Below are 14,375 nucleotides of genomic sequence, written 5' to 3'. Positions count from 1 at the left end.
TGTATTTCAAGCTTCTGTGGAGGCTGGTCACACCCCCAAGTTTGGGCCCCTATAACTGCATTCCCCCTGTGGGCTCTTCATGCCCCAGTCCGACACTGCACACAAATGTCCCCAGAGTGCTAGATATACAATGTATCACAGATACACAAATGCCCCCACTGTGTCAGATATACATTGCCCCCCAGTGCCAGATACAGAAATGCCCCCACAGTGCCAGATATGCCCCCAGTGCCAGATACAGAAATGCCCCCAGTGTCAGATACACATCACATGTCCCCCCCAGTGCCAGATACAGAAATGCCCCCACAGTGCCAGATATGCCCCCAGTGCCAGATACAGAAAAGCCCCAGTGCCAGATATGCCCCCAGTGCCATATACAGAAATGCCCCCACAGTGCCAGATATGCTCCTAGTGCCAGATATGCTCCAGTGCCAGATACACATGTCCCCCCAGTGCCAGATATGCCCCCAGTGCCAGATACACATGTCCCCCCAGTGCCAGATATGCCCCCAGTGCCAGATACACATGTCCCTGCAGTGCCAGATATGACCCCAGTGCCAGATACACGTCCCCCCAGTACTAGATATGGCCCCAGTGCCGGTTACACATGCCACCCCCCCTTCCCCTGCTGCTCACCGCTGCTGCTGCTGTCCTGTGTTTGAGGGGAGAGCGCAGCATACGCCTCTCCTGCCCCTCAGTCTCCGGCGGTGGTGCGGGTGTCTACCTTCAATTCAGCGCCGATCCGGGCCGGCGCTGAATTGAAGGTAGATACTGAAGGGCAGGAGGCGCACGCTGCGCTCTCCTGCCCTCGCAGCAGCGGCGGTGAGTAGCAGCAGAGGGAGGAAGGGAGCGGCAGCCCGTTGGCGGTGGGTACAACGTACCCACGGCTAAATTCTTATGGGTATGCCGTATCCTCCCGTACCCGCCCACTTGCACCGCTGGCTGGGGGATGGTAGAATCAGATTTTAAATGATATAATTTCTCAAAGTAGCAGGAAAATGTATCAACAATATCGGTGGGGATAAGTAGCATTTTCCATTTCAGGGTGGCCTTTTAATCTATTTCTAGTCTGGCGACCTTACGACCAAGAAACTTGCCCGATTTATTACCTAGAGTATAAACTTCTGCTGCAATTTGATAAGAGCATACTGCATATGGTTGAAAAACAATTTATATAGCTGGTCCCGGATAGAAACCAACTCATGTTTCAGTAAGCAGGAGGGTTGGGTTCAATTTAAGGATTCTACCTGGAGTAGAAGCTCTTGTAATTCAGCCTGTCAACTATTGTCTCCGCAGTCGAGCACCTGTCTGGATAGCTACACCTCTCAGCATCTTACAGACGGACAGCAGCTATTGAGGCCGCGGCTTCCCGAATAGAGGTTGGTCTAGACTTCTGGCTCTGCAAATTTGTACCTCCACCGCTGCAGGCCAATGGGTGAAGGGGGAGGAGGTCTGAGGGTTGAGTTCTGTGGTCTGAGGCTGGATAAATGTCCAAAATCGGACCCAAAACAAACATCTGCTCCAGTCCCTAAAAAATTTTTTTTAACATTCGGTAACTTGGTGGCCATTTTTAGTAACATTGTTATCAATGCACGGCTGCAATTTTCCCTACTGTGTGTGCGCAAATTTCCAGAAAAATGGCCACCGCAACATTTTCCTTGTGATTTCTGCAGCGCTGCTGCTGCCAATGTGGGACACCGGAGGGTAAGTATTGAAAAAAATGGGTGAAGGTTGTGCGGTGTGGGCCCCCTGAACTCCGTGTGCACTGCATACACTATAAATACGACAGTGGAGAGGATACAGACTCAGAACTGGATTGACTGGGAGCCCATTGTGTACGTGTCCCCGGACCTGGTGATGCTTCTTTGGCCCAAACACACTCCCCCACCAATGCTGCACATAAAGGGGGTGTCAAAATTTGAGTTTTCAGGATCAACTTGTTGTGACTGCTATTGCATTACTGTAGGTCTAAAGGGGGTAAACACTGGCCGATTTATGCATAAAAAATAAACGATAACGACATTTATGTTGTCATAGTTTATTTTTAGCTTGAAATTGGCCAGTGTGTATGGTGGTCAGATTGATGAACGATGCGCGCTCCCACACGTCGCTCAGCCATCATCAATACTGAGCTGACATGCAGCTGAACCCGTCAATGTCAGGCTGAGCTGCATGTTCGGGAATGGCGGCAATTACGTCACTGAACGTTTAGCGTGTACGCACTATTATCATTGAACGCTATATCGTTCAATGATATAGTCGTCCATCGCCGCTGTTCCGCCGCCGGTTAGTGTGTACTCGCCTTTAGAGGAGATCCAGATTGTCTAGACAGCCTGGTTCAGGCCTCAGCTTTGATGGTCAGCTCCAGCAAGTACGGTAGGTTGCACAAATCTCAGTAATATTGCGGTTTAGAATGATTTATTCCTCAGGGTCAAATTGAGCACGTTGCTCTTCCAAGGTGGTCACAAAGTAGGCGCTTAGCCTATCCCAAGTCATGTTTTCACGTTTTACACTAGTGTTACAAAATAAAATAATAAGAATTTACTCACCGGTAATTCTATTTCTCGTAGTCCGTAGTGGATGCTGGGGACTCCATAAGGACCATGGGGAATAGACGGGCTCCGCAGGAGACTGGGCACTCTATAAGAAAGATTTGGTACTATCTGGTGTGCACTGGCTCCTCCCTCCATGCCCCTCCTCCAGACCTCAGTTAGGATACTGTGCCCGGAAGAGCTGACACAATAAGGAAGGATTTTGAATCCCGGGTAAGACTCATACCAGCCACACCAATCACACCATATAACTCGTGATATTATACCCAGTTAACAGTATGAAATATAACTGAGCCTCTCAACAGATGGCTCAACAATAACACTTTAGTTAGGCAATAACTATATACAAGTATTGCAGACAATCCGCACTTGGGATGGGCGCCCAGCATCCACTACGGACTACGAGAAATAGAATTACCGTTGAGTAAATTCTTATTTTCTCTGACGTCCTAGTGGATGCTGGGGACTCCGTAAGGACCATGGGGATTATACCAAAGCTCCCAAACGGGCGGGAGAGTGCGGATGACTCTGCAGCACCGAATGAGAGAACTCAAGGTCCTCCTCAGCCAGGGTATCAAATTTGTAGAATTTAGCAAACGTGTTTGCCCCTGACCAAGTTGCAGCTCGGCAAAGTTGTAAAGCCGAGACCCCTCGGGCAGCCGCCCAAGATGAGCCCACCTTCCTCGTGGAATGGGCTTTCACTGATTTAGGATGCGGCAATCCAGCCGCAGAATGCGCCAGCTGAATTGTGCTACAAATCCAGCGAGCAATAGTCTGCTTAGAAGCAGGAGCACCTATTTTGTTGGGTGCATACAGGATAAAAAGCGAGTCAGTTTTCCTGACTCCAGCCGTCCTGGAAACATAAATTTTCAAGGCCCTGACTACGTCCAGTAACTTGGAATCCTCCAAGTCCCTAGTAGCCGCAGGCACCACAATAGGTTGGTTCAAGTGAAAAGCTGATACCACCTTAGGGAGAAACTGGGGACGAGTCCTCAATTCTGCCCTATCCATATGGAAAATCAGATAAGGGCTTTTACATGACAAAGCCGCCAATTCTGACACACGCCTGGCCGAAGCCAAGGCCAACAACATGACCACTTTCCACGTGAGATATTTCAGATCCACAGTTTTAAGTGGTTCAAACCAATGTGATTTTAGGAAACTCAACACCACATTGAGATCCCAAGGTGCCACAGGAGGCACAAAAGGGGGCTGAATATGAAGCACTCCCTTTACAAAAGTCTGAACTTCAGGCAGTGAAGCCAGTTCTTTCTGGAAGAAAATCGACAGAGCCGAAATCTGGACCTTAATGGAACCCAATTTTAGGCCCATAGTCACTCCCGACTGTAGGAAGTGCAGAAAACGACCCAGCTGAAATTCCTCTGTAGGGGCCTTCCTGGCCTCACACCACGCAACATATTTTCGCCAAATGCGGTGATAATGGTTCGCAGTTACTTCTTTCCTGGCTTTTATCAGCGTAGGAATGACTTCCTCCGGAATGCCCTTTTCCTTTAGGATCCGGAATTCAACCGCCATGCCGTCAAACGCAGCCGCGGTAAGTCTTGGAACAGACAGGGCCCCTGCTGTAGCAGATCCTGTCTGAGCGGTAGAGGCCATGGGTCCTCTGACAACATTTCTTGAAGTTCTGGGTACCAAGCTCTTCTTGGCCAATCCGGAACCACGAGTATCGTTCTTACTCCTCGCCTTCTTATTATTCTCAGTACCTTTGGTATGAGAGGCAGAGGAGGGAACACATAAACCGACTGGTACACCCACGGTGTCACTAGAGCGTCCACAGCTATCGCCTGAGGGTCCCTTGACCTGGCGCAATATCTCTTTAGTTTTTTGTTGAGGCGGGACGCCATCATGTCCACCTGTGGCCTTTCCCAACGGTTTACCAACAGTAGGAAGACTTCTGGATGAAGTCCCCACTCTCCCGGGTGTAGGTCGTGTCTGCTGAGGAAGTCTGCTTCCCAGTTGTCCACTCCCGGAATGAACACTGCTGACAGTGCTAGTACGTGATTTTCCGCCCATCGGAGAATCCTTGTGGCTTCTGCCATCGCCATCCTGCTTCTTGTGCCGCCCTGTCGGTTTACATGGGCGACTGCCGTGATGTTGTCTGATTGGATCAGAACCGGCTGGTTTTGAAGCAGGGGCCTTGCCTGACTTAGGGCATTGTAAATGGCCCTCAGTTCCAGAATATTTATGTGTAGGGGCGACTCCTGACTTGACCAAAGTCCCTGGAAATTTCTTCCCTGTGTGACTGCGCCCCAGCCTCGAAGGCTGGCATCCGTGGTCACCAGGACCCAGTCCTGTATGCCGAATCTGCGGCCCTCTAGAAGATGAGCACTCTGCAGCCACCACAGTAGAGACACCCTGGTCCTTGGAGACAGGGTTATCAGTTGATGCATCTGAAGATGCGATCCTGACCACTTGTCCAAGAGGTCCCACTGGAAGGTCCTTGCATGGAACCTGCCGAATGGAATTGCTTCGTATGAAGCCACCATTTTTCCCAGGACTCGTGTGCAGTGATGCACCGATACCCGTTTTGGTTTTAGGAGGTCTCTGACTAGAGATGACAGCTCCTTGGCTTTCTCCTGCGGGAGAAACACTTTTTTCTGTTCTGTGTCCAGAATCATCCCCAGGAACAGTAAGCGTGTGGAAGGAACCAGTTGTGACTTTGGAATGTTTAGAATCCAGCCATGCTGTTGTAGCACTTCCCGAGATAGTGCTACTCCGACCAGTAACTGCTCCCTGGACCTCGCCTTTATTAGGAGATCGTCCAAGTACGGGATAATTAAAACTCCCTTTTTTCGAAGGAGTATCATCATTTCTGCCATTACCTTGGTAAACACCCTTGGTGCCGTGGACAGTCCAAACGGTAGTGTCTGGAATTGGTAATGGCAATTCTGTACCACAAATCTGAGGTACTCCTGGTGAGGAAGGTAAATTGGGACATGCAGGTAAGCATCCTTGATGTCCAGGGATACCATGTAATCCCCCTCGTCCAGGCTTGCGATAACCGCCCTGAGCGATTCCATCTTGAACTTGAATCTTTTTATGTATGTGTTCAAGGATTTCAAATTTAAAATGGGTCTCACTGAACCGTCCGGTTTCGGTACCACAAACAGTGTGGAATAGTAACCCCGTCCTTGTTGAAGTAGGGGTAACTTGACTATCACCTGCTGGGAATACAGCTTGTGAATTGCCTCTAGTACAGCCTCCCTGCCCGAGGGAGTTGTCGGTAAGGGCGATTTGAGGAAACGGCGGGGGGGAGGCGCCTCGAATTCCAGCTTGTACCCCTGAGATACTACTTGAAGGATCCAGGGATCCACCCGTGAGCGAAGCCACTGATCGCTGAAATTTTTGAGGCGGCCCCCCACCGTACCTGGCTCCGCCTGTGGAGCCCCACCGTCATGCGGCGGATTTGGAAGAAGCGGGGGAGGACTTTTGTTCCTGGGAACCTGCTGCGTGTTGCAGCTTTTTTCCCCTTCCTCTGGACAGAAAGGACCCGCCTTTTCCCCGCCTGTTTTTCTGGGGTCGAAAGGACTGTACCTGATAATACGGCGCTTTCTTAGGCTGTGAGGGGACATGGGGCAAAAATGCTGACTTCCCAGCTGTTGCTGTGGAAACAAGGTCTGAGAGACCATCCCCGAATAACTCCTCACCCTTATAAGGCAAAACTTCCATGTGCCTTTTAGAATCTGCATCCCCTGTCCACTGCCGAGTCCATAAGCCTCTCCTAGCAGAAATGGACAATGCACTTATTCTAGATGCCAGCCGGCAGATCTCCCTCTGTGCATCTCTCATGTACAAGACTGAGTCTTTTATATGCTCTACGGTTAGCAATATAGTGTCCCTGTCTAGGGTGTCAATATTTTCCGACAGGGAATCTGACCAAGCAGCAGCAGCACTGCACATCCACGCTGAAGCAATAGCTGGTCTCAGTATAACACCAGTGTGTGTATATATAGACTTTAGGATAGCCTCCTGCTTTCTATCAGCAGGTTCCTTTAGGGCGGCCGTATCCGGAGACGGTAGTGCCACCTTTTTAGACAAACGTGTGAGCGCTTTATCCACCCTAGGGGGAGTTTCCCAACGTGACCTATCCTCTGGCGAGAAAGGGAATGCCATTAGTAATTTTTTTGAAATCACCAATTTTTTATCGGGGAAAGCCCACGCTTCTTCACACACTTCATTTAATTCTTCAGATGGGGGAAAAACTATTGGTAGTTTTTTCTCCCCAAACATAATACCCTTTTTTGAGGTACCTGGGTTTATATCAGAAATGTGTAATACCTCTTTCATTGCCTCAATCATGCAACGAATGGCCCTAGTGGACATTAAATTTGACTCATCGTCATCGACACTGGTATCAGTATCCGTGTCGACATCTGTGTCTGCCATCTGAGGTAGTGGGCGTTTCAGAGCCCCTGATGGCCTTTGAATTGTCTGGGCAGGCACGAGCTGAGAAGCCGGCTGTCCCGCATTTGGCATGTCGTCATATTTTTTATGTAAGGAGTCGACACTTGCACGTAATTCCTTCCATAAGTCCATCCACTCAGGTGTCTGCCCCGCAGGGGGTGACATCACATTTATAGGCATCTGCTCCGCCTCCACATAAGCCTCCTCATCAAACATGTCGACACAGCCGTACCGACACACCGCACACACACAGGGAATACTCTTAAAGGAGACAGGACCCCACAAAAGCCCTTTGGGGAGACAGAGAGTATGCCAGCACACACCAGAGCGCTATATAATGCAGGGACTAACTGAATTATGTCCCCTATAGCTGCTATAATATTTACTGCGCCTAATTTTAGTGCCCCCCTCTCTTTTTTACCCTTTTCTGTAGTGTAGACTGCAGGGGAGAGTCAGGGAGCTTCCTTCCAGCGGAACTGTGAGGGAGAAATGGCGCCAGTGTGCTGAGGGAGATGGCTCCGCCCCTTTTTCGGCTGACTTTTCTCCCGCTTTTTTCTGTATTCTGGCAGGGGTAATTACCACATATATAGCCTCTGGGGCTATATATTATGGTTATTTTGCCAGCCAAGGTGATTTTATTGCTGCTCAGGGCGCCCCCCCCCCCCAGCGCCCTGCACCCTCAGTGACCGGAGTGTGAAGTGTGTATGAGGAGCAATGGCGCACAGCTGCAGTGCTGTGCGCTACCTTGGTGAAGACTGAAGTCTTCTGCCGACGATTTTCCGGACCATCTTCTTGCTTCTGGCTCTGTAAGGGGGACGGCGGCGCGGCTCCGGGAACGAACACCAAGGACGGGTCCTGCGGTCGATCCCTCTGGAGCTAATGGTGTCCAGTAGCCTAAGAAGCCCAAGCTAGCTGCAAGCAGGTAGGTTCGCTTCTTCTCCCCTTAGTCCCTCGTTGCAGTGAGCCTGTTGCCAGCAGGTCTCACTGTAAAATAAAAAACCTAACATATACTTTCTTTCTAGGAGCTCAGGAGAGCCCCTAGTGTGCATCCAGCTCGGCCGGGCACAGAAATCTAACTGAGGTCTGGAGGAGGGGCATGGAGGGAGGAGCCAGTGCACACCAGATAGTACCAAATCTTTCTTATAGAGTGCCCAGTCTCCTGCGGAACCCATCTATTCCCCATGGTCCTTACGGAGTCCCCAGCATCCACTAGGACGTCAGAGAAATATTCATGCAGTGATGCCACTCTCTGCACTTTTTTTTTTATTGTAATAAGTATCTATTACTGAAGCCTCAGCATTTATTGCAAACCTTTTACAGAAATGTTCTGCCATTAAATGAATCAGATGGCAAGCACAGGCCACAGCATACACTTTATGATGTTTGCTTTTCCCACTGTTATGTTTCCCCTGTATATTTACTGCATTGTCAGCCAAGTAGGTAGCACACTTATACTCCAACTGATGTTGTGCTTTGTAAGCATCACATGCAAAGCATCAAACAGCTCTGGAGAGTTATTTCATTTTAATGATGCCATATATAGAAATTCAGTGACTATTAGTACTGTTTTGGGGAGTTGAGAAGTAACCGCAACAGAGAAATATGATCAAATTCCTCAGACCGAGCATCTAGTGCCAGGACAAAATATTTTTGCATGGCGTGAAAAAACTCTTAACAGTTTTAAGTGCTTCAGGCGCTATTGTGCCCTGAATATGTGCGTTGTGTTTGTCAAATTTTCTTCAATTTTGGAGTCTGGAATTTTTTTTTTTTTTAAATAAGTGCTTCACATGACCGCTGCTAGCACTCAGAATACTGTGTTCTACCAAATCTCCAGTTAATAAATCCTCTGCTTTCAGTACATTCTCTGTTTATCTGAAGAAATAGGTTAAGGGTGCTTTTTGGGTGACAGCCTTAGCAGAAGCTCCACGTTTATCTGTAGCTATATGTTTGGTGACATCATTATATCCCCCATGACTTACAGAAAAATAAGACATGCAAGTTTCACAAAGAGCAAATGTAGCCTGCGCGGGATCCGGTCTGAAGATCGACACTGTCTAGGTCGACAATGTTTAGGTCGACCACTATAGGTCGACAGTCATTAGGTCGACAGGGTTTCTAGGTCAACCTGTGCTAGGTCGACAGGTCAAAAGGTCGACACGAGTTTTACCAAATTTTTTTCTTTTTTTGAACTTTTTCATACTTAACGATCCACATGGACTACAATTAGAATGGTAATCTGTGCCGAGCGAAGCACCTTGCCCGAAGCATGGCGAGCGAACACGGTGCACTAATTGGGGTTCCCTGTCACTCTACGAAGAGAACACCAAAAAAACCTCATGTCAACCTTTTGACCTGTCGACCTAGCACATGTCAACCTAGAAACCCTGTCGACCTTCCAACCCTGTCGACCTAGTGACTGTCAACCTATAGTGGTCAACCTAAACATTGTTGACCTAGGCACTGTCGATCTAATGATCCCCACCGAGCCTGCGCCTTAATGTTTGAAGGAAAATGTGCGGTTTTTGCGAAGAATCTTTAAATATGCAGTCGTTTCACTTCTTTTCTTTGTTCAAGCTTTTATTTGGATCTGTCATGCTCTTGGGGGGGGTGGTATCTCTACTGCACATCATGCTGGGGGCGTGCCCAGAGCCGTCAGCTGCTAGGTCGACAACAGCATCTATCAGCAGTTTTGGATGCATACATTCACAACTGCTTTAATATGCAGAGCAGTGATGGCAGACAGCTCCCTCCCAACCTCCTCCCCTCAGGATGGTCAGGAGGTATGTATGTAGATTGGAGATAAGGATCAGAGGCGTAACTAGGGCAGGGCGAGTGGGGCATGTGCCCTGGGCTCCTTGGCCGGTCCAGCAGAGGGGGGGGGGGGGCGCGCGCCGGCGGCCAGGGCATCATGCCCCACTCGCCCCCATCACGCTGCAATGTGAGGGGAGGAGAGCGCAGCGTCTCTCCTGCCCCTCAATGTCCTGCGCTGCGTGTGTCCGGTCTCCAGCCGCGTTAGCCGATCAGAGCTTGCGGACCGACTCCTTATTGGCTGCCGGTCCGCGAGCTCTGATTGGCTAACGAACCGGCGCCACATAGCCGCCGCCGGAGACCTGGAGCGTTGAGGGGCAGGAGAGGCGCTGCGCTCTCCTCCTCTCACATAGCAGAGGGAAGGAAGCGGACGCAGTGAGTGACGGGGGGGGTCTTATATCTGGCACTGTGGGGCATGTATCTGGCACTGTGGGGCATTGTAACTGGCACTGTGGGGCATGTATCTGGCACTGTGGGGCATGTATCTGGCACTGTGGGGCAATGTTACTGGCACTGTGGGGCAATGTTACTGGCACTGTGGGGCATGTAGCTGACACTGTGGGGCATTGTATCTGTCACTGTGGATCTGGCACTGTGGGGCAATTGTGTATCTGGCACTGTGTAAAAAGGGGACTCTGCATGCGTACTGTGCAAAAATTTAATGAAGGTGTGCTGAGAGACGACACAAGGGGTAGGTGATAGTGGTGCGTGGCCACGCCCATTTTTTTACATACTTCTTTTGGGTGTTTTTTTTTTTTTTGGGGGGGGGGGACGTGGTAATCATGGAGGAACAGAAGTAGCAGTCATTGGCAGAGCAAAGTGGGTAGAATGGAGTGTGAGTAGAAATTAAGCAGATGTATGGAGGAGCAGAGTGATTGAGGGAATTTTTTATATTCTAATTGGGACAGGGAGCCAGTGTAGCGAATGCCAGATGGAGGCAGCAGAAGTAAAGCAACGAGACAGAATAATTAGGTGGGCATCAGAGTTCAGAATAGTCTGTTTGTATCCTAATCATGTAAACCCATCCAGCTATGGTGCATGTAACTCTCTCCACATTCTGATTCTAGGAATAGCAAGACTATAATTTACATTGAGGCATATTTTGTATGTAGCTCATAAAAATGTAGGTATTTACACATAAATACTGTATATTTGCATCAGTTGCAGCCTGGGCTAGATAATGTCTAATGAGCTCGGCGAGACTACTTTTTAGATCTTTCTGTTTCAAATGTTTTTTCCATAGACGTCCTAACCAACCCTAAATGCAGCCTAACAACCCTAAAATCAGCAGCTGACATTCTGAATGTTCTCGTTCTGGTGGTCAACATGATGAGTGCACACCTTCCTGACCAGACCCTACATTCGCGTCTCAGGAGGTACTGCATACCTCCTGACCCCATCCTCCGATATAGAACCAACCATCCCCGCATCTCAGAAGTAGAGATGTACAGGTTCGGATTTACCCAGATTCAAAACGGCACCTTATTGGCTCTCTGGTGTCACGCGTTTTTGATAGCCAATAAGAAAAATCCGGATAAATACAAACCCGCACATCTCTACTCAGGAGGTACTGTATACCTCCTGAGCTCGCCCCCGTGTCTCAGTAGGTACTGCATACCTCTTGACATCACCCCTGCGTCTCAGGGGGGTACTGCATACCTCCTCACATTACCCCTGCGTCTCAGGGGGGTACTGTATACCTCCTGACCTCACCCCCGCATCTCAGGGTGTTACTGCATACCTCCTGACATCACCCTCGCATCTCAGGGGGGTACTGCATACCTCCTGACCTCCTCCCCGCATCTCAGGGGGTACTGTATACCTCCTGACATCACCCCTGCGTCTCAGGGGGGTACTGTATACCTCCTGACCTCACCCCCGTGTCTCAGGGGTGTACTGCATATCTCCTGACCTCACCCCCGCATCTCAGGGGGGTACTGCATACCTCCTGACCTCACCCCTGCGTTTCAGGGGGTACTGCATACCTCCTCACCTCACCCTAGCGTCTCATGAGGTACGTATACCTTCAGTCTCTGTAAATTACGGGCACTCGTACACAGCATTCCCTTGAATAATCTAAAACCACTAAACACACACTTGAACTTTTCGCAGATAAACCAGCTTCAGCTATAAACCCTAATATATTGAGAAGCGGAGGAATATCTGCGTCAATCTCATCACACCCACTCGTGCAGTCACTTCCTGGTCCTGATCACGAAGGGAACACACACACAACCGCACTAAGGACGACACGACTCACTCACTACTACAGGAAACGGCGGAGCGTTGCGCTTGCAGGCCAATCATGGCTAGGAAACACGCCCACTCACGTTCCTGGCATCAGTAACGTAACATTCGCCTTTTGCATGATTGGAATTGTAGTTCTAATCCCAATTAAAGCAGGTTCTTAGAATCAGCTTTGCCAGACGTGCACGACTACATATACCGGCGTGCCCCGCGGCCCATGTGGATGTAGCTGTGGCCAGTGCGTTGCATCAGCTGTGATTGAAAGCGCTCGGTGCCGGTAGTCTGTAGTTTATTCAGTGAGCCGGCGGCGGCGGCATGAAGCTGTACGTGAGCGATGGTAACCCTCACGGGGTGAAGGTGCTGGCTGCTGCTGGACTGTGGGCCAGGGATGCGGAGATCCAGAGGTTACAGCAGGAGGGTAAGGGCTTCAGGACAACTGGGACACAGGGATTGCCTCACATATAACCGATCGCACTTCTCCCGGGGGGGCTGCTGCTTCCTGCAGTTAGGGGTCCCCAAAAAACAATAAAGGAAGGACTGATGTGAAAGGGGGTAGATGCATTTCACCAAGACTTTTCGTTATGGGGGTGTAACTGGTGTGCTTGGGAGGGTATGACTGCTTTAGCAAATTTCTGGGTATGTACAGTATCTTTGCAGTATGCTATTATAGAAATGTAATAAACAACAACCTGTTTTTTACTGTGTGCTTTCTTTAAAAGATTATATCTATTATGCATTTTAAATACCAAAGTGACTGATGACTTACACTATGCACTGGCATACAGAGGCAGAACTCTGGGAGGCAACGGAGTCGGCTGCCGCCAGGCTCCTGCTTTCAAGGGGGCACCTCGTCTCGGTTGTCTCCAGTTACGTGATGGCAGCAATGAGTAAAACTGACTCATTCCTGTACAGTAAGCCCGCTGGCCGCGGACTGTGATGCGGTCCCTTTAGAAAGGCATGGCACTTGTGCGCGACTGCAGTAGTTGTGAAAGTTGGGAGAGGAGCTTCTGCTGCTGTGGGAGGGACGGGGGACAGACGTGCGAGGCGCTGTTATGATAAGAACAGCCGGTACAGCTACAGCGCTCATGTCTGATTCCCTATTGTGGCTGGCGTTCTGCAGGGAGAGCAGAGCCTTCTTTCACTAGTGCAGAGGAGGAGGAGTAGAAGGGGCACCAGGAGAAGATTAGGAACGAGGTGTCTGTGTTCTGTACGTGCCTATATAAAAACGTACGCTCCCTTTCTCCCTCTCTGAGTGCACTGCCATATTCTAGTAAATATATTTTGTGATATATATATATATTTCTCTGACGTCCTAGTGGATGCTGGGAACTCCGTAAGGACCATGGGGAATAGCGGGCTCCGAAGGAGGCTGGGCACTCTAGAAAGATTTCAGACTACCTGGTGTGCACTGGCTCCTCCCACTATGACCCTCCTCCAAGCCTCAGATTTCGTGCCCGGCCGAGGTTGGATGCACACTAGGGGCTCTTAGAAAGCATAGACTTAGGTTTTTTATTTTCAGTGAGACCTGCTGGCAACAGGCTCACTGCAGCGAGGGACTAAGGGGAGAAGAAGCGAACTCGCCTGCTTGCAGCCGGATTGGGCTTCTTAGGCTACTGGACACCATTAGCTCCAGAGGGATCGACCGCAGGCCCAGTCCTTGGTGTTCGGTCCCGGTGCCGCGCCGCCGTGCCCCTTACAGAGCCAGAAGCAAGAAGATGGTCCGGAAAATCGGCGGCATGAAGACTCTGTCTTCACCAAGGTAGCGCACAGCACTGCAGCTGTGCGCCATTGCTCCTCTCACACTTCACACTCCGGTCACTGAGGGTGCAGGGCGCTGGGGGGGGGGGGGGCGCCCTGAGGCAGCAATTATAACACCTTGGCTGGCTAAAATACCTCAATATATAACCCCAGAGGCTATATATGAGGTAAATACCCCTGCCAGAATTCCATAAAAAGCGGGAGAATAGGCCACCAAAAAGGGGCGGAGCCTATCTCCTCAGCACACTGGCGCCATTTTTCCCTCACAGCTCGGCTGGAAGGAAGGTCCCTGGCTCTTCCCTGCAATATACAGTAACCGTAAGAGGGAAAAGAGAGGGGGGGCATTAAATTTGGCAGTATATATACATATATTATATGAAAAGCAGCTATTAGGGACATAACTCAGTTAGTCCCTGTGTGTGTGTGTGTGTATATATATATATATATATATATATATATATATATATATATATATATATATAGCGCGCGCTCTGGTGTGTGCTGGCATACTCTCACTCTGTCCCCCCAAAGGGCTTTTTGTGGGTCCTGTCCTCTGTTGAGCATTCCCAGTGTGTGTGGGGTGTG

The 14,375-nt window shown here is 49.7% G+C and overlaps 1 protein-coding gene across 3 annotated transcripts in view; it reads left to right on the top strand.

The window, feature by feature from the left end:
* MARS1 (methionyl-tRNA synthetase 1) overlaps positions 1–14,375 on the top strand; it is a 314,707-nt gene that overhangs the window by 164,968 nt on the left and 135,364 nt on the right. Inside the window, exon 1 of one of the 3 annotated variants that reach the window (XM_063952361.1) lies at positions 12,223–12,450. The exons of 1 other annotated variant lie outside the window; for it this stretch is intronic. In XM_063952361.1, coding sequence (XP_063808431.1) covers positions 12,348–12,450 — 103 coding nt within the window. In that variant the 5' untranslated portion in view covers positions 12,223–12,347. Of the gene's footprint in view, positions 1–12,222; positions 12,451–14,375 lie in introns of those variants that run through there. One more of the 3 variants, XM_063952362.1, reaches the window with a different exon arrangement.

Source organism: Pseudophryne corroboree, chromosome 2 (genome assembly GCF_028390025.1).
Source record: "Pseudophryne corroboree isolate aPseCor3 chromosome 2, aPseCor3.hap2, whole genome shotgun sequence".
NCBI classification, from domain to species: Eukaryota; Metazoa; Chordata; class Amphibia; order Anura; family Myobatrachidae; genus Pseudophryne; species Pseudophryne corroboree.
The sequence above is the reverse complement of the archived record's forward strand: the minus strand, read 5'-3'. Positions and strand labels throughout refer to the sequence as shown.